This window comes from Anabas testudineus, chromosome 23 (assembly GCF_900324465.2).
Source record: "Anabas testudineus chromosome 23, fAnaTes1.2, whole genome shotgun sequence".
NCBI lineage: Eukaryota > Metazoa > Chordata > Actinopteri > Anabantiformes > Anabantidae > Anabas > Anabas testudineus.
The window spans coordinates 13,937,504-13,964,381 of NC_046631.1; the positions used below are offsets into that span (position 1 = coordinate 13,937,504).

A 26,878-nucleotide genomic window follows, 5' to 3' on the forward strand; every position below is an offset into this window, starting at 1 on the left:
ATATAAAACTGGAGAGGAAAAACTCCCTTTAGCGGAAGAAACCTCCAGGTACAGAGTGCATTACATTACATTACATTACATTACATTACATTACATTACCAAAATGCAATAGAACTGTTAAAATGTTGTGTTCAGGTATCAAAGAATCAAAATATCAGAAATCAAACTTTTGGCCAAATGTTTATTTCTGAACACAGTAAATAAACACCATGTTCAACTTTTACAGAATTATCACTGATGAAACTGAAGATTTTCTTAAAATAAAAGACTTCATATTTAGAGTTTTTTTTCTTTGCATTTTCAGCATCAAATCTCTTAAATTGCCAACGTTTGTTTGCATATTACATTCTGTACTAGACTTTTATTCAACCAGAGTAATACATAAAAACAGCAGCGACACACTGCCTCCATTACAAATTATATAAATAATCAATTCTAGAGGCTCTTCCAAAATAAAACGTTTTTGATCTGTCTACTAAAAGAACAGCCCAAACCCCAGACTAAACATGGAGTTTTACGGTTTTTTAAATGAAATTATATAAAAACTCAAAGTCACTGCATAAGAACAGTAAAACTCAAACTAAAATCTGACTGATCCAGCTCCTCTCCAGTACTCTCTGCCAAAATGGTTGCTGACTTTTAAAACAGAAATGTAAAGAGTGAGGCTGATGAGAAAGAACTGCTTCTGCTCCTCCAACCACACCAGCGTCATCTTCACCTGACCATCTGGGCTGTGGTACCTCATCAAATAGTGCTCACCGCTGTAATGGAAGGACAGCGGCTGCTTTGCCATCGTGATGGAAATGGGTGAGCTGACACACCAGAAGGGTTTCTGGAAGTCGTCCAGCAGAGTCAACGTCATGATGCAGCAGTTCTACGCGGCGTAAGAAAGAACCTTCAGACCTCAACATAAAAGGGATGTAACCCCTCCCCCAACAGCTGAGCCACAGAGGAACTTATTTATCACAGCATCAGCATACTGCCCTGTTCATGATGTTGTCTTACTCATTTTAATGCAGTTAGATGACAGAGACATCACTTAAAATAGATACAAGCTCAAAGAATAATATCTTAGTTGCTTCTTCATCACACATCAGGGGATTTAGGGTGATTTAGATCCTAATGTGCAGTGAAGCTGTTTCCAGTAATTCTGTACTCCAAGAAGTACAGAACAGTACAATAGTAGTTAGCGTGGAAGTGAAACACGCAAGATATGTGAAGACTGAAAGCAACTGAAAGTAGTTTCAGAAATATTACACTTGTGATGATGATCTAACACCCACATAACTGTACCGTCCTGCAGTTTCTTCCAAACCACCCCCTCCTCTCCCCATAGTTTCAGTCTGCCTCTACACTATTAACTATAAATTAAAAACATGAATCAGGCAGGAATCTTAATTTTGCAGAAAGCAACAAACAGAAAGTGGATGAGGGAGTTGAGGGGTTTTTGGGTTGTTCTTTGTTAAATATGTGTTGCAAATGGATCAAACTACTCATTTAAGTTGCTATTCAAATATATATTCTTCTGAGAAAACAATTCAGGGCAAACCAAACCCTTCAGCACTGCTGTAGTAGACAGTTGGTCAAGCAGACGTACCTCTACTGAGCCCTCCAGCTCCTCACTCCACCACGGCAGCTTGACATTTCCAGACAGCGATCTGTGCTGGGACAAGTTGGTCCTGTCGATGACCCTCAGCTCCACCAGTCCTCGCTGGATCTGAACTAAACACAAACGGTTTACAAACTTTTGATTTGTATTTTGATTATATGTATTATTCATTCTTGTATTGTGACATAAATCTAAATGTCAATTCACTTTAAAACAATTAAAGATCCCCTAAATTACACATAAAACTTGGAAAAACTGACATTTTTAATGAAGAATATGGAGGATACATTTATCAGAAATCGGTCAGTCATATCTGGATGTGGAAGCCAATATATGAAAATTCTCCACTTTATTCACACATTTGGTTGGTGCTCGTTTTCTACTACAGATTACATGTTAATCCACAAACTGCATGTTGTAATCAGGTTACCCAGCCAACAGGAGAGATCATGGAACCGCCCCGACATGATCTCTGTCCCCGGGTTGTGCAGGACAAAGTGCAGAGTGTAGCTGTGAAGACCAAACTCAGGGTCAGAGTAATCGACGGGTGGTCGGTCCACAGTCTCAGAGTACGGGCTGCAGGAGGGGACAAACAGAATGAAAACCTGAGGTAACACATCTACAACGACAATGACTCCTCAGAGGTCACAACCTGTCCAGGAACGACATTTTAACACCTAATTCTTTAAATCTAACTTTTTGACAAATGTTTCAATTCTCAGTGATCACACATTAGTCTTTATAAACTTTTTGTTCCTGTTCAATACATGATGTTCTTCAATACATTTCTCAGTGTGACAGTTAAACAGCAGCAACTTACCAAACTGAAGATCCCAGCAGACTCTTTTCAACCAGCTTGTGGAAGTGCAGGGTAGCCACGATGAAGGCCACACTGCTCTGACCCTACACACACAAAAAAACTAAACATCCTCATTTTTGTTCTCTCTAGATCATAAAACTGAAGACATTCTAACATGACAGTAACCAAAGCCTAGGTGTAAATAATAGTTAATCTTGCTGCTTTAGAGTTTGCCATCTCTTTGTCTCTGGTTCACTAAAACTGTGTTTTTCTTCATGGAAAAAACACCAAAACTGTCTGCATACCAAGTAAATCTTTAAAAAAACAGGACTGGATTTTTAGCACGTACAGACGTGAGTCTCGTGATAAGTTCTGCTGATGTTCCACCCCCTCAACAATACGAAGCCATTTGTTACAGTTGCCTCTACCACTTAGTGCTATTTTAATTAACATTCTAAAATGAAAATGGTGAACAAGTAAACAAACAGACCTTTATTTAAAATTCTAGTACAGATTGGGAACTTCCCATCCAAAGACAGAAGCAGCAGCATGTCGATCATTTACCCTCCAGATGCCGATGATGACACCTGGCTGCAGATGCATCAGTTTGATCAGCCTGTCTTTGCCAATGAATCGTCCGGGATGAGTCTTCAGATCCCGCTTTAAAATTAGAGAGCGCCAGCCAGGTCTGATGGAGAAGAGGAAGGAGGTCAGGTGAATGTGTGGTGGATGGGGGGAAGGGTATTAAAGGAGGTGGACAAAACCTCTTACTTCTTGTCTTCGGGGGTCTTCAGCGTCTCCTTTCTGACTCCATGCAGCTGAATGTTGTGGATGTGATGGTAGTTGGGGAAGGTGCCTCCGTTCCAGCGGACGATCACCGAGGATTCAAAGAAGTATGTTCGGCTCGGCTCCAGTGTGCTCTTCTGTCCCCGGCAATCACACACCGTCAGCTCCCAGCTCACGTTCAGGCTCCTGAAACAAACACCAAAAATAGTTGGAAAAGAAATTATATGATTTATGTTTTGCAGATGTTTTTCTAGGTTCTCCACTGTTTTCTTTTAAATAAGAGACTTGAAAAGTCTATTTTAAACAAGACAATCTGTCTTTAAGATATAAACAACTGAAAGTGAAAATGAATTTAGAAATAGCAAAATACTAATCATAAACTTGTTTTCCCATGTGCACTCTAGACAATGTCTGGAGAATCAGATCCAGACATTACACCTAACATCCAGTTAATCTCCCTGCTGAACACACGGGTAAACTCTATAGAAGCTCAGGGCTCCACTGCAATTTATATTCATTACATTATTATATTCATATTCTGTGGTACATGGTGACATCCCTATAACACTTTTATTTTAAACAAAAAATCTCGGTTTACAGTTTAATTGTCAAAGAAAGCGGAGATGTGTTTTACTAATTTTACTTTGAATTGAACAAATTTTGATTATGTGTTTGGGCAGGGCAGGGTTGGGAGGCTTGCAGCAGTTTTTCAGCATTCAAACCTCAATACACAAGTGTTAGACCATCTATCATGGAGCATTTTCATCTGATCTTGAGTCTTGTCAAACGAAAAATAAACTTATATGAAGGAAGAAAAACTAAGTTATCCTCTAAAATTACCTGTATATTTTACAATAATGAACTGGTTATAATTAACAGATTTTTTTCCCTATAATTAGTGATCATTTTGTCTTCCAGCCCTTGTTAGTGACACACCCAGGCTATGTCTTGCATTTTCACTGTGTATTAAAGTGTTCATCACACCTGAGGACCCTCTCAGTCTGCCTGGGTAGCCCGGTGTAGGGGCTGATGTCCCTCAGCTCTCTCCTCCACTTGTTCACTTCCTGTCCAGCCACAGCTCTGAAGTACATTTTCTTCCAGTGGCCGGCTGACCAATCCTCCACCTCTACTGGATCCTCCTTCGCCGCAGCATCATCCAGCTTTGGCTTCCATGTTTGACTCCCATACTCGGACATGTAAATCTTTTGCCACATGACACTGGAATAAAAAAAAGTATGACATATTGTGTAGTTAAGTCCTTTTGTCAAATTATTGTTTTTGTTTTATTCAGAATATCTTGGTCTGATGCGTTGATACAAAACTAAAACGTAGCACAACCAACTTTAATTTAGAAAACACTGCAGACTGCGTGCTTCACAATAGAAATTCTCAAATTGTAGGAAATGTGTTCACTGTCAGACTTACTCATCATTGGCTAGCTGGTGGAAGAGTTTGCTGACGTGGCTGATACAGAACAGCGAAGAGGCGTCAAGGTACGAGAGAATCTTAATCAGAATCTCAGATGGCAGCCTGAAGAAGAGGGAACAAAGCATTATTACAAAGAACTGACACCGGCATTTTTATTTCACCTGTGGTTTAGCATTTAGCATCAATTTACATTTTATATTTGCATAAACTGGTCATGAAAGGTGATCTCATCTTTACATTAATAACAAATACCAACAAACACAATATTTCTAAGCTGATAAACAGTCATTGCTCAAACCAACCAAACCAAGTGACAGCAACACTAAACTTCTGGTGTCTAAATGTCAACAGGAAGTCAACTGTTAGCAAACCAGGAGACAGATCAATGAAACAAGACTGGATCTGTGGTCTCATGAAACACTGTGTGTTGAATCTATCACTATCACCCATGGATTCACAGACCTCTGATAAACTGACAGTAAACAGTTTTCTCAAATAGTAATATTGTAGGTTACAATAAAGTTGCAAGAAAATCTTTGGAGGTAATGGTAAATGTTTGCCACGTTTCCATCCCATAAGCAAAAATGTGTTTAAACAAATTTAACGTAGATAATATTACATTTAAAATTATCAAATTAAATCATTAATTACTATTTTTCATGGTAAACTTTCTTTGACATTTCCTGCATGTTTTATTTTTATTTTATTATTACATTTTCTTTACTTCATTTTATGACGTATTAGCAAACAAGTGACGTCACTAAAAACGTTTTCATTGTTCATATCTTAATATCCAGCAGGTGAGGAGAGTTTATACGACTCACACCGGGTCACACACCGGGTCTCACAACGGGTCACACAACGGGTCACACAACGGGTCACACACCGGGTCTCACAACGGGTCTCACAACGGGTCACACAACGGGTCACACACCGGGTCACACACCGGGTCTCACACCGGGTCTCACACCGGGTCACACACCGGGTCACACAACGGGTCACACACCGGGTCACACACCGGGTCACACACCGGGTCACACACCGGGTCTCACAACGGGTCACACAACGGGTCACACACCGGGTCACACACCGGGTCTCACACCGGGTCACACACCGGGTCTCACACCGGGTCACACACCGGGTCACACACCGGGTCACACACCGGGTCACACACCGGGTCACACACCGGGTCACACACCGGGTCACACACCGGGTCACACACCGGGTCACACACCGGGTCACACACCGGGTCACACACCGGGTCACACACCGGGTCACACACTGAAGCAGGTGAAACCCGGTGACGTCGTTAGCTAACCCTAACTCACCTTTCTAAAACGTTCTCTCCACAAAAACACGCTTCAGTTTTGGAAACATCTCTTTTCTTGTTCTGCGTTCTTGGTTCTTGGCGGCTGACACACAAATAAAGAGGCCCCGGTCAAATTAAATGAGTGTAAAACGTTTAGAGAGCCGTTAGCAGGTGTAGCGTTAGGCTAATGTTCCAGGTGTAGCACACCTGTGCTCGTCACTTCTGTCCAACCTCGGTGCTAACGTTGCCCGCCTCGTCCTTCTTTTGCTGCCCGTTTCTCCTCGATTTACAGCCCTCTGTCCTCTACCACGACCGGGCTGTCGTCTAACCGGGGGAGGATGAGCGGGCTGCCGCTCCAAACCCTCCAACAAACTCCTAAAGAACTGCCCCCGTCCCGCCGCCATGACGGACCCGGTTCGTCTTTACCGCCCGTCACTGGAAGGACATGACTTCCGGTCAGCGTCTCTTTTCACAATAAAGGTCACGCTGGGTGGTTGAATGCGCAGACAAACCACCAGGTGTCAGACGAGTTCAGTCTCAATTACGGACGTTTTATCCTTTGAACGATTCTTATTTAACGATTAAATTATTAACCATTTGTTTTAAAATGCCATAGTATTTGTGGGTGTGAGGACAGCAGTGATACTGGCCTGAACCCATGCATTCTTTATGTTTGTTTTATTGCATTTATATTATATTATATTATTTATCTGTAATTCAATAAAATGTCCAGCAAAGACTTAAAAAAAAGATTCGCTCTGACATCTGACACTTATCTATTATAGGTATCTTTAAAAATTCCCATGCTCACTGCTGTCCACCTCATGGGTTTTCTACTCATCTATTAACTCTGGTCATTCCAAGAAACACATGCACTTAACTACATGCACAGATTCACTGAATGAAACTTTATGTACTGGACATGACAAGATTATCCACAGATAAAAAAATATAAAGGCGAAAAAGGTGTTTTGAATTTTATAATTGAAGCCCCTTTAAGACATGCACTCCTGGACAAGTCTGAACTGTATACACTGACTTTCTAATGAGAAATGTTAATAACATCATTTCAGTGATGCCTTTGCTCTGGATCTCTGGATCTTCTCAAGTTTAAAATATCTAAAACGACCTGATCTTCAAATCTAGACATTCAGTAAACCTTCTTAAGCTGTAAAGAAGGTGTGGTAGTGACTTTTGTGCTCACTTATAACACTGCTATTATGTGTACATTTACAAGTCTTACATAAGCATCCTCCTCTTTGTAATTTAACTAAAAGCTGTGAAACCTGAGACCCCACACAGTCACATGCAAACACACCCATTAACTGTTACTGTCAAAACGACGCTGCCCAGAAGCAACTCCAACAAAGCTTTCTGCAACTGAGAGGTAAACACCTTGGCCTCCAAGCAACATGATAAATAATCACATGTCGTATAAAGCGATGAAGTCCTCATATGGGTAGTACTGGTTGAAGAGCATCACTCTGCTTTGCTGCACACTGAGCATCATTTTACTTTTACTCCAAAGTCATCCTACATGGTTTAAACATCTTCTGACTTCTGTGGTGAGTAACCATTATTTGATTATACTGTGAAGCATCAGTATTGTTGTAATGGCACGCTAACATAGGAAACCACCTTCCTCTCGTTTAGCCTACTTCACTTTGTTGTAGAATTAATTCGCAAAGGAAAATATTGTCATTTGTCCACCAACCTATATGCACAGAGCTTAGGACGTCCTGTGCAGAGATGGGAGAACCTTGCATCAATTTACAGTTGTGAGTATGGTTTTCCAGATAAAATTAAATATACAACAAAATAAAATGTGCAAATAGTAAAGGAACATTAAAGAAGCAACTGTATAAAAGCAATAATAATACAATCAAATTTCGATTATGTTTTTGTTTGTTTGCTGTAACCGCACAGGTGAAGTTATAGTAATAATTAATTACAGTCTCTTCACTGATGATGATGATGATCAAACTGAGTTATGAGGAGGAACTCAGGTGAGAGTGCAGCAGGAACTCCGTGTTAAAAACAGTGAATTTAAGAAGAAGGAGGCGGTAATTGATGGTTATTTAGAGTTTAAAGGCGTGAAGAGAAGAGGGATTAGAAAGAGGAGAAGGAGGAGGAAGAGGAGGAGCTGCGGATGGAGGAAGAGGAGGAGGCGTCCTGTCCGTCTGTGTCCAGAGGAGAGGAGAGGAGCGGCCGCCATGTTAACCAAGAAGCCCGGAGCCTCGGTCCTTCCGACGGGTGAGCACAGCTAATGTAGCCGGCCGGAGGGCGCCTGAGCCCGGCCAGTTTGTCGGAGACACACCGCTGGTTCTCACCGCTTAAAATCAACGTTTAATCCATCGTAAATTAACGAGAGGAAAACAGAAGGGCTGGGAGCAGCGCTAGCTTATTAACTGGAAGAAATATCATAATGTTTCAGTAAATTAACTTTAATCTTTAAAAAGGAGCCAGTGGAGAGGCTGTGGTGTGAAAGTAGAAACTAAATAGATCAAATAAATAAAAATAGAAGCAGCTTCAGACGTCTTCCTCCCTGTATGTCAGGGTTATTTTTAGCTAGCTAACAGATGAGGAGTGACAGCAGCAGGATCCCCGGAGTGTTTATTAAACCTCCAGAACACTAAAGCAGCAGTGTTCGCTGTCCGGGGCTGTTTACCGGAGTGTTGGTGCTGTTTCCAGGTTTATTAAACCTCCAGAACACTAAAGCAGCAGTGTTCGCTGTCTGGGGCTGTTTACCGGAGTGTTTCAGCTGGGGGGGGGGTGTTTTCGGTTGCTGGGTGATTTTTGGTTTCCAGCTCCGGGGAGACAGAAATAAGGCTTCGGTGGAGCCCGGACCGAGGTCAGTCAGTTAGCTGGTTTAATGACGGGTTTTAGCCGCAGTGTGATGGTGTTTGTGGCTGAATCACTTCTTAAATACACTCAAATCAGTCGCTTTGTCTCGTTTAATTAGCTTCACAATGCTAATACCGGAGAGCTGCAGCTGTTATGATCCGTTTATAGTCTCGTAGCTAAAGCAGCTGTAGCTGTGTTAGCCTGACAGGACTGTTTACAGCTTTACAAAGTGCTGACGCCGCTATAAAACCATTAAAAGTGTCCTCTAGAGCTTTAATATTATTTAAATATAAATATATTATGGTGCTTTGGTTACACACTGGCCGACTTATACCACGAGCTAGCTAGTGGGTTCTAGTTTATTAGCATTAGTGTATTGATTGGTGGATAAGAAACTAAATTAAATAACTGTACATTAAGATATTTTTAAGATCATTTAGAAAATGTCACATTAAAGTGTTTTGTCCACCACAAAGCACTAATAACATGCTAAAGCTAACTCTATCTAATATGACAGTTCTGCCATAGATGAAGATAATAGAGTATTTATTGGTACAGTATTGGATTAGACTGAGTTAAAATTAGCCTATTAAAATAAATGTTTGTCTTTTTATCTCAGTTCTCTGAAAACCAGATTCAGAATCTGTCTCAAAATGTCCAATATGTCAATGGAGAATTTCAGATGGATGGAAAATCACCCAGATTCTGACGCATCTTGTCCCTCAATCATGTATCTGTAGGAAGTACAGCTAATTAATTTAGATGAAGGATCAGTGATGTTCTGGTTTTAAGCAAACGTGACGACTTCCACTACAAACCACTGCAGAAAGCACCGTTCATTAAAAGATACACTGTTCATATAATGGTAACTAGATTTTGTATTGGTAGTGGTTTGTATTGGCACCCTGGTTGCTAATATTTGGACAATAACTTCAACTACTGGGGGCTACCATGGTAAATATTATAGATTTATTTAATTTGTTATAACTTGCATGCACTGCTACGTATGCATTGAAACACAGTTTCTGCAATACTGATGTTTTGGTTATAAGCAGCATGCCATGTAAGGTCTTCTAATGTCAGTTTAAACATGCTAACATTACACATACAAAGCTCACTTATTAGTTTAACTCAATGCTAATGCTACCGTTTATGTAGTTTGGATATTAATGTAGTTAGTCTGATGTAAACAGAAGCTACTGTGACATGGACTCATCTAGCTCTCAGAATTCAAAGGTAATTAGAGCAGATTTCTTGAGTATGCTCCAGCGTCTCCATAAAAGAAATATGTCAGGAAACAGGAAGTGACGTCGCCTCCAGCACGGTGCCAGCAGTGAGCTATGACTTACTCATTTATAGTGTTGGATGCACTCAGTAACTATTATATATACTATGTGAGAGTTTTAGCTCATTTAGAAGGAAGCTTCAAGACAAGACAAATTTATTGTTATAAAATAGTTTGCACCATTGAATGACAACATCATTTCCTGTCGCCATGTTAGTTTTTGTGTAGAAGAAGTGGTACTACCCAAGAAACAGACTGAAATTATATTTTGCCTGAACCAGACCAGATTATATTTGACTTTTATCCCTCCATTTGCCACATGCATTCTCCATATTGGTGTTTTATATGTAGTTCGTTACTGGCTTGAATTCACAGTTTTCTGCTGCAGGCTGTGTGGTGACAGTTTGTGTCGCTTCAGGCTGCGTTGTCAGTTGTGTTCCATCTTGTGTCTCAGTTTCATGCTATAAACCAACACTACAATACAGAATACAATACAATACAAAAATTGTATTGTGTGAAAGAGTTCTGGTTGAATTAAAAAAAAAAAAACCTTTTTGTCTTTAGTGAAGAGTAAAAAAGGTTCAAGCTAAATGTTCTGGTTCCAGCAGTTTTACTGCTGCTTTTCTTTTGGTTTTAAAACAAAACACATGAAGAGGTCAAATCGGATAGAGTGGAACAGGAAAATAAAGAAAATAACTTCAGTAGGCCTGCAACATTTATCAGATAAAACACTGCAGGGTTAAATCCTAGAACACCACAAAATGTCTTGTTCTGTCTGACAAAAAGTCCATAAATCCTAAAATGTCCTGTTCACAGCTCCAATTAGCAAATATTTGGCATTTTTGCTTAAAAAACATCAATATTAATATTACTATGAAAAGCAGCAACGTTTGAGAGCCTGAAATATGCAAATGTTTGTTTTTCTTCAGTATTTCTGCTCGTAAAACAATTATATATATATAAAATAAAATATGACTATATAGGTTGGTTGTACCAGCCCATATAGTGTACATATTACTATTTAACGTTGTGTAGTGGCTGCAGTGAACATTAACTAGTAAGACCATCAAACGTCTATTAGGAGGAGGTTGGGGCGACTGGCTCAACAGTGGGCCTTCCCACAACTGTCTGTTGTTAATACCGTAATCACACATCTTGTTTAAGGAAGCTAAGAAAGCAGTAATTTGTGAGACATTCAACATGTTCTACCAACCTTAACCATGTTTGTTTGGTGCTTAAACCTAATTATGTTCTTCATCTTAAAATGTCTTGTGCTGTCTGACCAACCCAGTTTAGATGCTAAAAACCGCACATTCAGCAATTCTGCTTCACTAAATCACTAAAACAATTATTGAGTTAGAATGTTAGTAAAACATATGTTTCAGTCAGTCACCTAATCAATAAACTGATTATTGCTGCCGCTCTACACACAAACAGGTTTGGATTGTTTCCCAGCTGTTAGAACAGATAATAAGAAGCTCTTTGTTCTGTGCATCCTCCTCATCTCTAACTTCCAGGTCACTTTCTGAACTTTGCAGAGCACTTTTTCACTCGACACCTCTGTTAGTCAGTGACCCTGCCGAGTGAGTGCTTCTCGCATGCGGTCACGTTGCTGCAGGTTTTCCCACTCGTCCTGTCGAGCAGCATGCCGAGCGTGCTGGTCGCCGTGCTGGCATTTCCAGCACAGTGTCAAGTTCACATTGAAGCATGCTGCTGTTACACTCTGTTCACATGTATCTGCCAGCCTCGCTGCTGAGCATACTGTATGTGTTCTCCCCTATAGATCGTTATTAGTGTAGAGCCAGAGTACAGTAGTGACATGTACTGTAGAGCTGGAGGCTCTGCAGAAGCAGGAACATCCACAAACAGTTTGAATTACAGCCTGAGAAACACTGGACTTCAGAGGCTGATGTTACTGGTTTTACCATAACAACAGTACAATAAGTTCAAGCTGCAATGACACGTCCAAACACAGAAAATGAATCTGCTTTGATGATGGATTAGTAATTTGAAATGTACATGTTTCAGTTTCATAGGTGTGAGGATTTTCTGGTTTTATTTCACTGTAAACTCAATATCTTTTAATTCTGAGCAGCTGGCACAACGAAACACAAAATACGAAGACGTCACCTTGGGCTCTGGATGAGTGGTTATTACTAACCGTTTCACCAGTTAATAATCAACAGCTTAATCAATAATGGAAATAGTCATTAGTTACAGCCCACTTGCACATTTGGCAACACGTATAATGGAACTAAAGCTAAACTTTCATTATTAAGATCTGAACATTTACGTTTACAACTTTATCATTTTCCCAGAGGAAGTTGCATAGTAGTAGTTCTTAAAGGTTCAAAAGGTTTTCTTTCACTACGGTCATCTTCTGTTCACGTTGAAGCAATAACGAGAATTGCAACAGACCGTGTGTCGAGTGCCTGTGTATTGATCAATATCAGAATATAATCAGTTATTGATTATTTGCTCAGCTCGAGTCATTTGCATGTTTACGGTGAATATGCAGAGATGCATTAGAGGCTCGATTGTTAAGGGTCTGTCACAACACATGAGGGCTTCAGCAGAAAATGAAATGTCCAGTTTTACAGAGTAAAACCAGCACAAGGTGGATATTTACTGCTGCTCTTTAACAAAACAGAATTATTTCTCATCAGAATAATCGGCTGCAGCCCTGGTCTGCAGTTGTGCTTGTTGGCAGCAGTTTTGTTTGTATGTACTTGATCATGTAGATGTTGGCTGTGTGTGTGTGTGTGTGTGTGTGTGTGTGTGTGTGTGTGTGTGTGTGTGTGTGTGTGTGTGTGTGTGTCGTCCTCATTAGCAGGATTACAGCGAGTGTTCAGATTAAAGGCAGAGAGCAGCAGCAGAGACCATCTGTCTGTTCTAACCTGCTGTAACACTGGACGGTGGCCTGTGAGGCTCAAAGACTGATCAGGGCTCATCTCTGTCACCATTCATTCGCTCTGCTGCTTTGATATGTGCTTATCATTTCCATAACAAGACAGTCGTAGATTCTTATGCTGATTAGGACTGCAGCTAATGATTATTTTCATTCGGACAATTTTCTCTGCTCCATCAGGACGTTGTGTAGTTGATGGTCGGTGCTACTGTAGAATGGTCTCTATGTTTTTCTGTGTGCCACAGCTTCCAGTGAGTCCAGCCGCCTTGAATCCTTATTTTTAAAGCTGCCCACCCAGAAGACTGCAGCATAAAACAGCAAACTCTCTACTGTAGTTTGGTTTGTAGCATCTACCTGCAGATTTCTAATGATCTAAGCCGCTTTAAGAGGAAAAGACGTCTCTGTCCTTTTTTATATTGCACATCTGAAGTCTGCTGTGTACAGTGTGGAGCCAAAACAGCCCCCGTGGAGCTAAGGACTTCACCACCAGAGATGTAGTTCCCCTCCCTGATAAACTGTGGCCTTTTTGTCAGGTCACAAATGATTTAGAGGCTCAGGGTTACTGTCAGGCAGTTCATTAATTTAATTTAGTGTCCTTTATCTACCAGGACAATCTGATTTTATGTGACATTTATGGTTCCAGCTTCTTAAACATGAGGGTTTTCTGGTTTTGTAAATAAAAGCTGTGACAATTAGTCAATTTACTGATTTGTTGATTAAATTAAATCAGTAAATTAATGTGTGACTGGGCAACTTTTTATAAATCTTACTTGGTCTTTAAACTGAAGGCTATTTTCTGCTAAGAATTGGTTCTTACACTGATTACAACCGGCCGTGTTAGATAGTGGTTTGGTCTGACCTCTGACTTCAAAGAAGGAGAGAGACTGGATGAGACAGTCAGGGGTAGGCAGTGTATTGGGGATTATCAAGCTATATTTAAACCTTCATCCTTCTTAGACTGAGTCAACCTGCAGGACCCAGACTGGACCAGATCATTTTAGCCTGGCTCAGATTGGCTAAAGGCTCTTTAAGGCTGTGCAGTTCATTCACTAACTGCTGAATGCCCTCAATTGCTGTGGCTGATTATCAGATTTGGAACTGGCTTCCTGTCGCGTCTTACAAGCCTTTGGTTTGGGATCATGCCCGTTCAGATGTTGGTTTAGCTCAGCTCAAAGACTCAGAGTACAGGGCAACGGCTAGTTTAGTCTGGTGTGACGTAGTAAGAGTTTGAATTACCTCTAAAACTGTCTTATGCCATGGTGTACAGGCTGTCACTCTTATTGCTGTAATTCTATTTCTGACGGCTACATTATCTCCTACTTGGTCAAATGTTAACATAGAAGCTGCACAGCTCCTTCACTGGTGTTTACACTGAAATATAGAGAGATCGGATGGAAACAAGTCTGTTATTACTGTGAGAAAAGAGAGGTACAGAACATTTAGGCAGCAGCTTCTAATGTTTGGCTTCATCAGTTACAATATATAACAGTTTAAAATGGTGTCTTTAAATATCAAACAAACAACAACTTGAAACTCTAAAATATTATTTTTAGTATCCTATACAGTTATGAATCCATTAAATCGACATTTGGTTTATATGTAGTTGGATGTTGAAGGTATCAGGTGACGATTAGCTGCGACTGGTGCATTTTGGAAAAAACGAGATGCACACAAATGATAAATGTGCTTCTGAATTTGCTTTTCACAAAGAAGTTCTGCCTATTTCAGGAGGTGAGAACGTGACACCATCTCCTGTTGTGTGCTACTTGTGTGAAAGGGCAACTCCAGATAAAATGTCTTCAATGTGGCCTCTGTTGCTTCAGTGTGTCTTTACAGGAAAAGCCCAAGTGGCTCCTGGGTTAAGTAGAGTACATTTGTGGTGGAAGTGTTTGCCTCTGTATGTATATATCTGTAATCTCTTCTGTCCTCTTTAGACATATCTAATCTAAATCTGACTGGCTTTGAAACATTTGGGTCTTCTATAAAAACTCTTCCTCTTAAACAACCCAGGAGTGTTGGAGCGACCTTCACACAAGCATGTGCCTGATGTGTATGTTACATAAGCAGCTTTCTTCTTGGTGGTCGTGTCATGCGATATTTGACATGTTGAGTCGAGGTAGTAGTACATTGTGTACGTTGAGAAGTGGTTACTATGCTCAAGTGTACTGTCACTCGTTAGTGAGAGCATAAGGACAGGGCTTTAGACATGCTGCGCTCCAAGTTCTGCTAAACCCACAGTGTCTGGTTTTCACATTTTTTTTTCTAATTTCAGAAAACATGCAAATCAGACAGACTCTGTTTTGTCTATTTAGAAAGAGCCAGGATCATATTAACAAATGAATGATGCATACAGATCGGTCCAACCTGCACGAGACAATCCAAATGATGATCAGATGAGTCAGAAACACAGTCGCTGCATCGACAGACAACTACTCTGCCTGCACTTTTAAATGGTCTCTGAAAGGCGTGACGATTTGATGCATTAAACAGAATGTGTTCAAAAGCAGACATTGGTTTGAAATTGTGTTTATCACTGTTTTCTGACATAAGCAGATTATTGAATAGTAAAATAATAGTTAATTGGAGTATCCATTTTAAACAAAAGGTCCGTAAATAATGGGGAAAAAAATTCTCAAGATCAAGAGAAATCTCGAGATTTATGTCGACAAAAGTTCAGTTCTTCAATACTGAGGTTTCTTGATTTGACAGAACAAAACAAACTCACTACACTCAAACTAGTCATTAAAAAAATATTCAACAAGTAATAAATTTTAAAAATAATTGCAGGTCCAGTGCAGAATGAAATGTATCATGATAAACTGGTCGATCTAAATAATCAGAAGAAAAACCAACTGAAACTTTTCCTTTTTCTCTTTACAGGCAAAGTGGGCGAGCCAGTCTACTCTCCTGGTCACAGCAGCTCTCAGACAACGTCACCCGTCACCCTGCCGCCGCTTCGAAACAACAACCACAACCCCCTCACGGTACAGAAAGATGTTCAAGATCTTTATTTTATACCGTTTACTACAATACTCCCAGTACTCCCACTTTATTTACCACTGGTGCATTTAGGAGTTTGACATTTTGTAGAGGTTTTATAATTCACCAAAATAACAGTTCAGTTATATTTTAGTTTAGTTTTTTGGGTGGTGGAGGCTTTTAACACACAGATGGCCTACACACTGAACTGTCCATGAACACAGGACACCAAAGCAACTGCTGAGAGACAACTCGCTATGCCAGACACAGTGTTAGCTTCTTAACATAAAGCTTGTACACAAACCCAAGTGATCAGGCTTCTTACAATAACAAATATCAGTTTTATGGGTTATTGCATTGCAGGAAGCCGCTGTAAATGTCTAAGAAACTAGTGTCAGTTTCAGAGGTGTTACACCCCAAATATTCTGTTATTTGGGTAAAACAAGTTAAAACATGTTTGTCTCCTATCCAGATGTAAAGTACTTCCCAGTACTCAGGTGTTGTATTTTTCAGATGCAAGCAGCAGGAAACACCAAAAAACACCAAATGTTACAAAGCAGCATGTAAACGCATCATTTAGACCGACACGTTTGCCTTTGTTATTTGTTGCAGTGTAGATATTTCTACTAATTTGTTGAGCCTAAAGATTTTTCCTCGCTGTAGGAGCCTGGAGTTGGACTAGCGACGTGCAGCTAATGTCTTAGCCTGCTGTTAGCTCTGTGAAGCCATGAGTCTGGGCAGCAGAGCTGTGGAACAGTCAGCTGTAGCCATGCAGCTAATAATAGCCTCCTGCAGCAGGATACCTTAACAGTTGATTGGTTTATAGGCTGGTTTGAAGGACACACACAGACATACTGCACACAGGATTAATTGTATTAATGCACCGATGAAGCATTTATTTGCTCCATTAACTGTTTTTGTTTTTCTCTTACATTAGCAGGGTTACCTGTGGTCAAGGCTTTTAAAAAGCATAACTTCCAGGAAGGCTCTGTCTGTATCACTTAGCAAAGATCATACATTTTCAGAGTGAGACTATTTACTGTATTGGTTGAAGCTGATTTCATTACCTCTGATAATCCTCCATGGTAGTAATGACAGTAGTATTAAAAGCAGTAACAATAGCTGCAGTGTCTGTTTTAGTAGTACTTTTAAGTAGCAGTAACAGTTGTCCTTGTTCTCCAGCATTTTCAGTGTTAACAGTTCAGAGTTCCTCCAGGAAACTGCCAGTAAATGCTCGTAAAAACCCATAAGAGTTTGATTTTCCTTGATTGTGACGCGCTGCTGTCATTAATTATTGCAAAGTGAACAAAGTCTGAGTCAGATCCTGAGACGCTACATAACAGATTACACAAATCGCCTCAGTGTAGTTTCCTAAAGAGAAGTAGTAGAAGCTGCAGCGACTAAATATGACAAAACAAATACTAACATCCTAGATTCTAGAGCATTTCACTTTAAGTTTGAAGAAAGTGCTTTAATGGGCCACAAGCAAGACAACTGGTTCTTGAACGACGCCTAGTGTGTGTCAAGGTGTTGTCAGGTGAGGAGGGAATCAACACAGCCAAACATTTCGTTCTCATGCGTCACTGAAACAACTCACACACACACACTCACACACTCACTCTCACACACACACACACACACACACACACACACACACACACACACACACACACACACACACACACACTCACACAGGCCTGACTGCTGAGTATAGTTTAAATTTCAGGTTTTGGTTCTCTGGTCCTTGTTTTTTAACCACAGTTCTCTCTCCATCCAGATCACAGGAACACAAACACACACACATTATTACTTCCATTATGTTGTGGTAAACAGCTGGTCTTTGAACTGTGACCATGGACTGAAACCAAATGCACCTCTGTTATCTGAAAGGGCCCAGGTGTACTGGTCACCACAGCAACATGGAGTGAGTCACTGAGCAAGAGACAAAGAGACAGAAAGAGAGAGAGAGAGATGCCCATTAATCAAAATTAGGCTCCCATGTTGCGTTCAAGAACATAACAACATTTGAGAGTTGCAGTGTTTTTGACACCATCATCTGCATTAAATCTGAGTACTTCAGATCATAACACCACTATATCTAAGTATTTCTCTATTTTCTTACACCCATATTCTGTACTAGGGGTGAAACGATCCTGAAACCGCAACAAAAACATCCACAATCTTGTGTCACAATTCTGTAAGACGGAGCCTCAACCTGCTGCCACCTTGTTGGTACTTGGTGGTCATTCACATTTGTAGTTTGTTCTGTCCACTTGTGATCCGATCTCAAAAGACAGTAATCTGAAAATGTGTAGGACGATATGTGACACAAATGTATTTCTCACACTGTCCAGGCCATCCTGATCTGTGTCTGTTTTTCCTCAAAGGGAGGGTCTAAAGCTGCCATGTCAGACGCCGTCCAGCTGTCATCGCAGTCGCAGGTTCACGTTACCCAGCTGTACGAGGAGAACACCAACAAGCGTCCGGTCCTCACCTCGCAGCCCAATGGCCTGGCTCCGCTCAACTCCTCCCGGCCGGGCCTGCCGTTGCCGGATCGGCAGAGCTCGGCCTCCGAACCCGCCCAACACTGCCGCCAGGGCAGCGCCACCTCCAACAAGTCAACAGACAGCAAACCAAAGGTCAACCCCATGTCCGCGGAACAGGTCATGAAGCAGTTCATGTCCAAAATGTCGTCGTTTGAACACCATGAAGTGTTCAGCTTCCCTGAGAGTGAGTAGTCCTTCCAGAAGTGAACATGTTGAGCTGTTAGTGTCGCTGATGATAAACACATGAGCTTTGGTGTTAAATTCCAACTACACTACTACACAAATATAAATTTAAAGCAACAGCAATGAGAAAGATGAGAATTGACCATGCATCTTGCTGTCTCTTTGTTCAGTTTATTTTGTTGGTCCAAATGCTAAGAAGCGATCAGGGGTCATGGGTGGAGCAAACAACGGCGGCTATGACGACGATCAGGGATCATACATCCATGTCCCACACGACCACATCGCCTACCGCTACGAAGTCCTAAAGGTCATCGGCAAGGGCAGCTTCGGACAGGTACTGATAGTAAAATGTTAGCTGCTTCAATTCTATTTTATTCTATGCTAGAGAAGCTAGAGAACTACAACTACTCACAATTACTGGTTTACTAAAATACTTAAAGTACTAACATGTCAGCATTGCCACAATAACCAATTTGGAGGCCAAGGATGTCATGTTGTGGTAATTTATAATAAGCTAAGGTGTATGATATGTGTACTATTACAAATCCAGAAAAAAATTTTTTTTGTGTCTCTAAGTTCATTTATAAGCTGTTCACTATTGATTTTTCAGTTTGTTTCTGTAAACCCCATCCTGTCTAACAGATTATAAGATACTCAAGGTATTGTGTTTCTCCTCCTTCTGCAGGTGGTGAAGGCCTTCGACCACAAGTTGCAGACCCACGTGGCTCTGAAGATGGTCCGCAACGAGAAGCGCTTCCACCGACAGGCAGCAGAGGAGATTCGAATCCTGGAGCACCTGAGGAAGCAGGACAAAGACTCGAGTATGAACGTCATCCACATGATGGAGAACTTCACCTTCCGAAATCACATCTGCATGACCTTTGAGCTGCTCAGCATGAACCTCTATGAGCTCATCAAGAAGAACAAGTTCCAGGGCTTCAGCCTCCCGCTGGTCAGGAAGTTCGCCCACTCTATCCTGCAGTGTCTAGACTTGCTGCACAGGACCCGCATCATCCATTGCGACCTCAAGCCTGAGAACATTTTACTCAAGCAGCAGGGACGTAGCGGCATCAAGGTAAAACATTAAACCCTGATATGTTGTGTTTCTGTTTATGCAGCAGCCACCTCAGTCTGCACTGCTAAGGACTTGTTAATTAGTTTTTTCTTCGGTCACTTTCTGCCTCCAGGTCATAGACTTTGGTTCCAGCTGTTATGAACATCAGAGAGTTTACACCTACATCCAGTCCAGGTTCTACCGAGCGCCAGAGGTCATTCTGGGTAAGAAGAATAAACATGAAAGAAAACTAAAAGCAGATGGCTGTCACTCAGTAATCTTAAGCCAACAAGCTTCTCTTTCTTGGTTTTAATAACTAGTTTCACTTCATGTTAGCTTTAAAAGTGATCAGCATTCAGACAACTTTACAATGAAAGCTCTGAAAAACATGCAGTTAATAATGTGACAGTCTGCACAAAAACACCACACGGTCCATCTTGCCAGATACACAGCTCTCTGAAATGGCATCTAAAAACGATATGTTACTGAAAATAGAGCTGAAAGAAATTCTCTAATCTCACTCTGCAGTACAGCCGAAGACAATGTTAAACAGGACAAAGAAAATAAAACAAGTTACTGTGGAGGACTGACGTGGTTCAGACACATTTTGGAACAAATAGATCCGATTCTCATACAACCTAAAGCATAAAAATATCACAGTACCAGTATAAGTTAGATTGTCTAAAAGTAATGGATTCATTTTTTTAAAGTTATTATTGCAGATTATCTGCAGTTTCTAGTTCAGTAAGTTGTTTTTTATAGAAATATATCAAAACCTGTGACTACCGGGAAGCAAATAAAGCATGACTGATGGACATCAGTCTGAAAAGTAAATGTATTGTACTTTTTAACAAATCATTTTGAATGTTCTGAATGGTGAATCTGGATTTTTACTGGACAATCTTTGCCCTGCCCACTAGGCTCCAGGTATGGGATGCCTATCGACATGTGGTCTCTGGGTTGCATCCTAGCTGAGCTGCTGACTGGTTACCCACTGCTGCCGGGTGAAGATGAAGCCGACCAGTTGGCCTGCATTATTGAACTACTGGGCATGCCAAGCCAGAAGCTCCTTGAAGGCTCCAAGAGAGCAAAGAACTTTGTGTCATCCAAAGGATACCCGCGGTACTGCACTGTCACCACATTGCCCGACAGCTCAACTGTGCTGAATGGTGGCCGATCTCGACGGGGGAAGGTACGCGGTCCACCAGGAAGTAAGGACTGGAGTGCAGCGCTCAAAGGCTGCGATGACCCACTGTTTCTGGACTTCCTCAAGCAGTGTCTGGAGTGGGACCCGGCACTCAGGATGACTCCCAGCCAGGCGCTGCGTCACCCATGGCTGAGGAGGCGTCTTCCCAAGCCTCCAACAGGAACCACCACAGGAGAGAAGACCTCCTCGTCTAAACGGGGCACTGCCAACGAAAGCGCCATCTCTTCCATCTCCAAGCTTGCCCCCTCCTCAACCACCACATCCTCCTCCTCCAAAACCAGGACTAACTTGGCGGCAATCACTGACGCCAACGGGAACATCCAGCCTAGGACAGTTCTGCCCAAACTGGTCAGCTGAGTGTGAATGCATCCTGGTTGCTGTGGTAGGAGATAAAAGCTGTGCTCACAAACACCTGGATGCAATCAGCTGGAACTGAATAAAACTGGTTTTCCAGTTTTGAAGAGCGTTTGTGTACTTCACGCTGATTTTCACAGCGGTGTAGAGGTGCATTCAGGATAAACAGTTGTGGAAACCTAAAGTTTAGGGTTTAATTTGTGCAGAAAGGCCAGGTTGAAGGAAATGGATTGATAAATTGGGGTGCGTTCAGACTCCTCAAACTCTCAGTCCTCTCTGCAAAAGTCCGTAGTTATTTTATAATGTGAGCAGCAAGACAGGAATTGACCACATACATTTAAAAGGATTGTGAGGCTGCTCAGACAATCACAACACAACACACCACTCGGTAGCTCCGAACACCCAAACACATCAAAAACCTGGTGCTTATGGAGGGAACAAGGCTTTTTTTATGTTTTTTGGACACAATCTATTTAGCTGAGCTGATAGTCGATCAATGAGAAACCAAAAAGAACTTTTTTTTAATTCTACAAGGATATATCCACAGACACTTGTAGGGCCTGGCAAAATAAGTTTTTACAGGGTTAACTGACGAAGAAGTCAGATACATCATTGTAGTATCAAACTGACACCTGAAAAATCAAATGATTAGTTTGCAAGTCTTCATGTGTCATATGAGCATGAAATAACTCATATAGTGTTATGCATTGTAATTTGTAATTTCTTTTTGACATAAATAACAACAACATTTCTGATAACCCTAACTGAGCCATCATGTTGTTAGCTGGCTAACTTCCTTAGATATTTTTACAGTGTGTTACTATACTAGCATCGTGCCTGTCAGCTAGCTAACTGTTAACTGGCACTGGTTAGTTGTTGGACAGCTGTTTGTTTTAGCTGTCACATTGCTGCCTACTCACACCTTTTAACTGGCTAGCAGTTAGCCTAGCCTAGCAAACTCTAAATCAGTCAGCTAGTTATAGCTGGCTCACTGTTTGCCTTCTTTTGACAGTCTGGTGGCTAGCCTTAGCCGTTTTTAGCCATAGCCTATTAGCTCTCCACTGCCCAGCCTTATGAAGCACAGACAGAATGACAAAATGATTTTACTTTGTTGTATGTGGAGTTTTTGAAGGTTAGAAGAGCGTGTACAGAGGTAAAGATGGAGGAAAGAGCAGAAAGTGGTTTTACTAACACTATTTTGTTTTATTATTGAGGACAAAATGGCTGCAGAAGGAGCAGTGAAGAGAGATGAAAGTAGATGGAAGGTGTTTATCGTCATGTTAAAAATCATTTTCAGCTCACAAGGCTTGAATTTTAAAAATGGTGACATTAGAAAACTGTGGGTTTTCTGTGTCCCACAGTAGCGGACACAGTATAACCAGGAGGAACCAGGAATCGACCCAGTGACTGCTCGACCAACTGAGCGTACTGCCTCCCTACTTCTGAATGTTGGTAGAGTTCGTATGTTTGTCGAGAGATTTTTAATGTTAGGAACAAAAACACAAAAATTCATTACTGACTTGGCAGATTTGTTATTAGATTAGTTATTATTAGTTATTAGTCTTTCATAACCTCACAGTGCAGACGACTGTTAAATGAGAAGGAAACACAGGAACTAAGGGTTTCCTAGCTTTAAATTCTAGATTAACATAAAGTTTGTAATCAAAGCATGTGAGCGTGCGCGTCTACGGTAAAAAGACATTAATGATAGTTGTAAAACCTTTATGTAACTTGAGTTTAGCAGCAGGAGTCAAAGCCTGAAGGGAGCTACATACAGAAAAAGGTGATCATTCATTTGAATTGTAGGATTAACAGATAATAATGCCGCCTCACTGTTCAGCTGTTGTAGATGTTTCTAAATGTGTTTTGGTAACACTTGAAGGCTTAATTCTGAAAGTCCATGAATGAGCTAACTTTGTTTAGCAACATTAAAGCTACAAACAACAAATGATTTCACACTGTATAGGAGACACTATTCTGTTAACATGACTGATGTTGCAAATATATAAATGTCTAGTCTTTAAATATCAGTTCACAGTTATAGAAGGTTGATGGTCACAATTTGATAATACATATATGCTGAAAAGAATAGTTTAATATTAAAGAAAAAAACAAGAGAATGACCTGATAGTTAAAGGATAATCAGCTAAGGATTTGTTACAGTATAATTTGGTTAAACTCCATTCACATGTCTGAGGCAGTGGATTAGATTTCACCTGAAGAAAACTGATTTACTGGCCATGAAATATTGGACAATCTGTACTTGCATGCATCTCATTTAGAGGATTTAAAAGATGAAACCAACTCAGATATTAACTTAATTTGAGGATTTCATTCCAATCGCCTACTGCTGGCATAATGAGATGAAAAATGGCATATGTAGGTTTATCACCTCATGTTAAGGAATTACTCCACCACTTTCTGGAGTGACTGGCATAAAAGCTATCAGACAACTTACGTGATACAGTTCAGTAAACAACAATAAAGAAAATTCAAATAAATAATGTGTAGCTGAGCAGTGAATCAGTCAAACCTCATTGATTTGATAATATATATTGTGCGATTGGGGTGGGTAGGGGGCGTTAGAAGACGCTTGTTATTTATTTACTCCATTTTAATTAATATTTATTAATCTAATCTACATATTTACTATGTTGTGCAGTTCATTCTGCATACTTGAATGTGTGTGTTGAGTGTATGTAGCAGTGTGTACGTGCAATGTCGAAGTTATGAGGTTTTTTTTTTTCCTTTTTGCTTGTTCCCTCACACAAACGCACACACACATATTTACAGAAACACACAAGTGTATCTGAACGCACTCTGAAAATGGAGTCCTGTTGGGACGAGGATGAAGAAGAAGAGGAGGAGGAGGAAGATCCCAGGGTCGGTTGTGTGCACCGTCAGCCTGGCAAACATGTCGTGATGTAGCACACGAAGCGGACGGCGATGCTCAGAATGAACTGATAATGTAAAAACACAGACGCTACCTGTACCACCCATCTCAGGGGAAGTTCTGCACCCACCTCCTCAAACTAAAAAGAGGAAGAAGTAGTGAGGGAGGGGGTTTGGTCCTCTTTGATGTTTTTGTTTGTTTTCTAAAGATTTGATTGTGTTTTTTAATTTTTTATGTTTTTTTAGTGAGGTGGAGTGCTGAGAGTCGTAACTTTGTGCCTTCAGTATCTCATCGCCATGTCACACCCTTCACACACACACACACACACACACACTTTAGTGATGTCACAGCAACAACCACTACTTTTGGTGCAACTTACAAAGTTGCCATGAAGACATATGTCACGTGAGTTTTGGTGGCCAAAATCCTGTCAGCTGATTGGCTCCTGATTTGTTTCAGTAAAGCCCAAAGACATCTGTGACCTCTGACCTCTGTTTCCCTACTACTGAGAAAAGTGAGTAATAGAGTACAATTGCATGCATGGAGATGCAGATCAGTCACGATGACATAATTTTTTTTAAATAATCATTAAATATTATTTTAATTATCAATTATTTTCTTCATTATAAAATGTCATAAAATAGCAAATAATATTTTCAGGCCATTACCCACAGAGACACTATTTATTTAAAATTTTAAAATACATTTTCATTGCAACTCTAGCAACAAGTGAAACGTGTTCTTTGGAAACTAAGAAGTTGTTCAAAAACAATGTTCATGTTAAAATATACATTCATATATATTGAAGAAGGATGATTAAGACAGCGCCAACACATTTCAAGTTTCTGTTGATGGAATATGAATCGAGTGGCCTTGGTATCGGCTGAATCAGGCTGGAGACTCAATTGGTTGTCTTGAATGCAGCATATACAGCTGCCAAGGATTGTTTTATGGAAGGCCATAAAAAATAGCTGAAGTTGGGAAGTAGTTCATTTAAAAATAGTCAGACTGAAATTAAAAATCAAAATATGAGATACTGATTCATAATTATGAAAGCATGAGTAAAACATTTGATTTGTATTAGTCAAAAATGCGAACCAGTTTTCTATGATACAGTATTTAAAAATGTTTAAGATAGAATACATTGAAAACTTAGACTTATTACCTAAATTTTGATTGTCTGAATTTAGTTTTGAGTTAATTTCATGCATTCATTCAGTTAATTTGATCATTTGTCATAATTTTATCTTAAATAAAATTGTGAATTTGACATTTTGAGTGTCACACAATTTAACTCTGAAACCCAGAACATAGGGACAAATAGAAAGTCGTGATTGCCATATACTTAGTATCTCATCATTGTTGTCATAATTCTGTGAGTGTTTTTATTGTCCCACCAAACAATTTATCTGTTTTGTTTTTTGTCAGTTTGTTATAAATGGGCTTCCATATCACCGATTTCTGTTTAGAGAGCCATCAGATAGGCCAAACACCACCCACAGATTGTAGCTTTAAACTGATCAGCACTCACATAAACCTGTGTGTCTGTTGGTGTGTGTGTGTGGGGGGGGACTTGTATAACATGGCTGCACAATGTACAGACACATATCAGCCAAACGTTGCCACTTGTCGCCTCAGGACAGACAGGTGATACCTGCTGGTGACAGGGCTAAGCTAACACTAGCCGATTGACTGCTAGCGACCAGCCGCTAGCTGCTGCACTGATGTTTGTTTTCTCTACAGTGATGCTAACACTAGCCTACTACTAAGTAACTGCTAGTAGCACATAGCAAGTTTTTACCTGCTAGCTACAGTCTCATTGAGCACCTCACAGAGGTGCTCACACAAGCTGTTAGCATTAGCATTAATGTGGTTTTAAAGCATTCTTTTTTCACTTTGGTACCTCAGATTGCGCAGTTATTATTATGATGATTACTGTTGTCATTTGTTGTGACTAACACCCAGGGCATTTGGTTGAATCTACCAAAGTGCATTCCTTTACAAAGCTAGCGAAGAGCTAGCTGCTCAAACAGATACATAGAAAGTCTAAATAGTAAGTGGCAATCTAAGGAGAAGCAGCAGCCACCTAGCACACCACACAGGAAGAAGTGATGGTGTTTGTTTTTAAGAAGGTTCATATTAACAGGCTGCAGTCACACAGGAACATAAAGTCTGATTAAAATGACCTCTTGGTAGCATTCAGAAAAGTTCACACTCAAGTTTTGCACGCTAGTCAGTTAGCCTACTAGCTCGTAAGCCATTTAGCTTGTACGGGAAGGATTCTGCAGCCAGAGGTTAGCCACCGTTAGATTGAAGCTGCGCTGTATTTCTGTGATGTTTGCCAGCTTGATTTTATTGTGGATTTTATGTGTAAATAATGTGGAAAATGTTTGAATAACACATTTTTGGTGATGAATGCGCTGCTGTGCCACGCTGTGGCCAGTTTTACAACGTACTGTATCTACTGTACAGAACACAGAAGTCGACACTTTTCTAGTGAGCCTTTGTTAAATTTTATTGTGGTGGAAAATTATTATTAATAAAAGTTTTATTGTTCATCTTTATGGATTTTTTATTGAGTTAGTTGTTGTGTTACACCAGCTAAATTAATTAGTATAGTTCATGTATTTATGTATATATCATGTATTATCATCCCTGGGCACATATGAAATTCAGTTTCTCTCATGACCCCTG

At 40.4% G+C, this 26,878-nt stretch overlaps 2 protein-coding genes across 6 annotated transcripts in view; one reads left to right on the plus strand and one right to left on the minus strand.

Annotated features, from left to right (window-relative positions):
- Positions 1-178: 178 nt before the first annotated feature.
- zgc:161973 (F-box protein) overlaps positions 179-26,878 on the minus strand; it is a 37,983-nt gene continuing 11,283 nt past the window's right edge. The window contains exons 1-10 of one of the 4 annotated variants that reach the window (XM_026362536.1): positions 6,163-6,344; positions 5,951-6,034; positions 4,620-4,724; positions 4,179-4,412; positions 3,180-3,380; positions 2,973-3,096; positions 2,430-2,512; positions 2,040-2,185; positions 1,598-1,722; positions 179-874 (exon numbers count right to left, since the gene is read on the minus strand). In XM_026362536.1, the coding sequence (XP_026218321.1) occupies positions 581-874; positions 1,598-1,722; positions 2,040-2,185; positions 2,430-2,512; positions 2,973-3,096; positions 3,180-3,380; positions 4,179-4,412; positions 4,620-4,724; positions 5,951-6,034; positions 6,163-6,335 (1,569 nt within the window). In that variant the 5' untranslated portion in view covers positions 6,336-6,344 and the 3' untranslated portion in view covers positions 179-580. Of the gene's footprint in view, positions 875-1,597; positions 1,723-2,039; positions 2,186-2,429; positions 2,513-2,972; positions 3,097-3,179; positions 3,381-4,178; positions 4,413-4,619; positions 4,725-5,950; positions 6,035-6,138; positions 6,345-26,878 lie in introns of those variants that run through there. The other 3 variants (XM_026362535.1, XM_026362537.1, XM_026362538.1) reach the window with 3 other exon arrangements.
- Positions 8,059-26,742, plus strand: dyrk2 (dual-specificity tyrosine-(Y)-phosphorylation regulated kinase 2). Of its 2 annotated transcripts, none has more exons than XM_026362533.2 (7): positions 8,059-8,184; positions 15,849-15,952; positions 18,335-18,677; positions 18,847-19,010; positions 19,362-19,751; positions 19,864-19,954; positions 20,651-26,742. In XM_026362533.2, exons 1-7 carry the CDS (start codon positions 8,145-8,147, stop codon positions 21,292-21,294), a joined length of 1,776 nt encoding a protein of 591 aa, XP_026218318.1. In that variant the 5' UTR covers positions 8,059-8,144; the 3' UTR covers positions 21,295-26,742. The 2 variants fall into 2 exon arrangements, with proteins under 2 accessions (XP_026218318.1, XP_026218319.1); XM_026362534.2 differs by lacking the exon at positions 8,059-8,184 and adding an exon at positions 8,699-8,782.

Coding starts and splice junctions, on each gene's coding strand:
- dyrk2 (XM_026362533.2), top strand. CDS start 8,145: ATGTTAACCAAGAAGCCCGGAGCCTCGGTCCTTCCGACGG. Junction 15,953..18,334: donor ACAACCACAACCCCCTCACG/GTACAGAAAGAT, acceptor TTTTCCTCAAAG/GGAGGGTCTAAAGCTGCCAT. Junction 18,678..18,846: donor AGTGTTCAGCTTCCCTGAGA/GTGAGTAGTCCT, acceptor CTCTTTGTTCAG/TTTATTTTGTTGGTCCAAAT.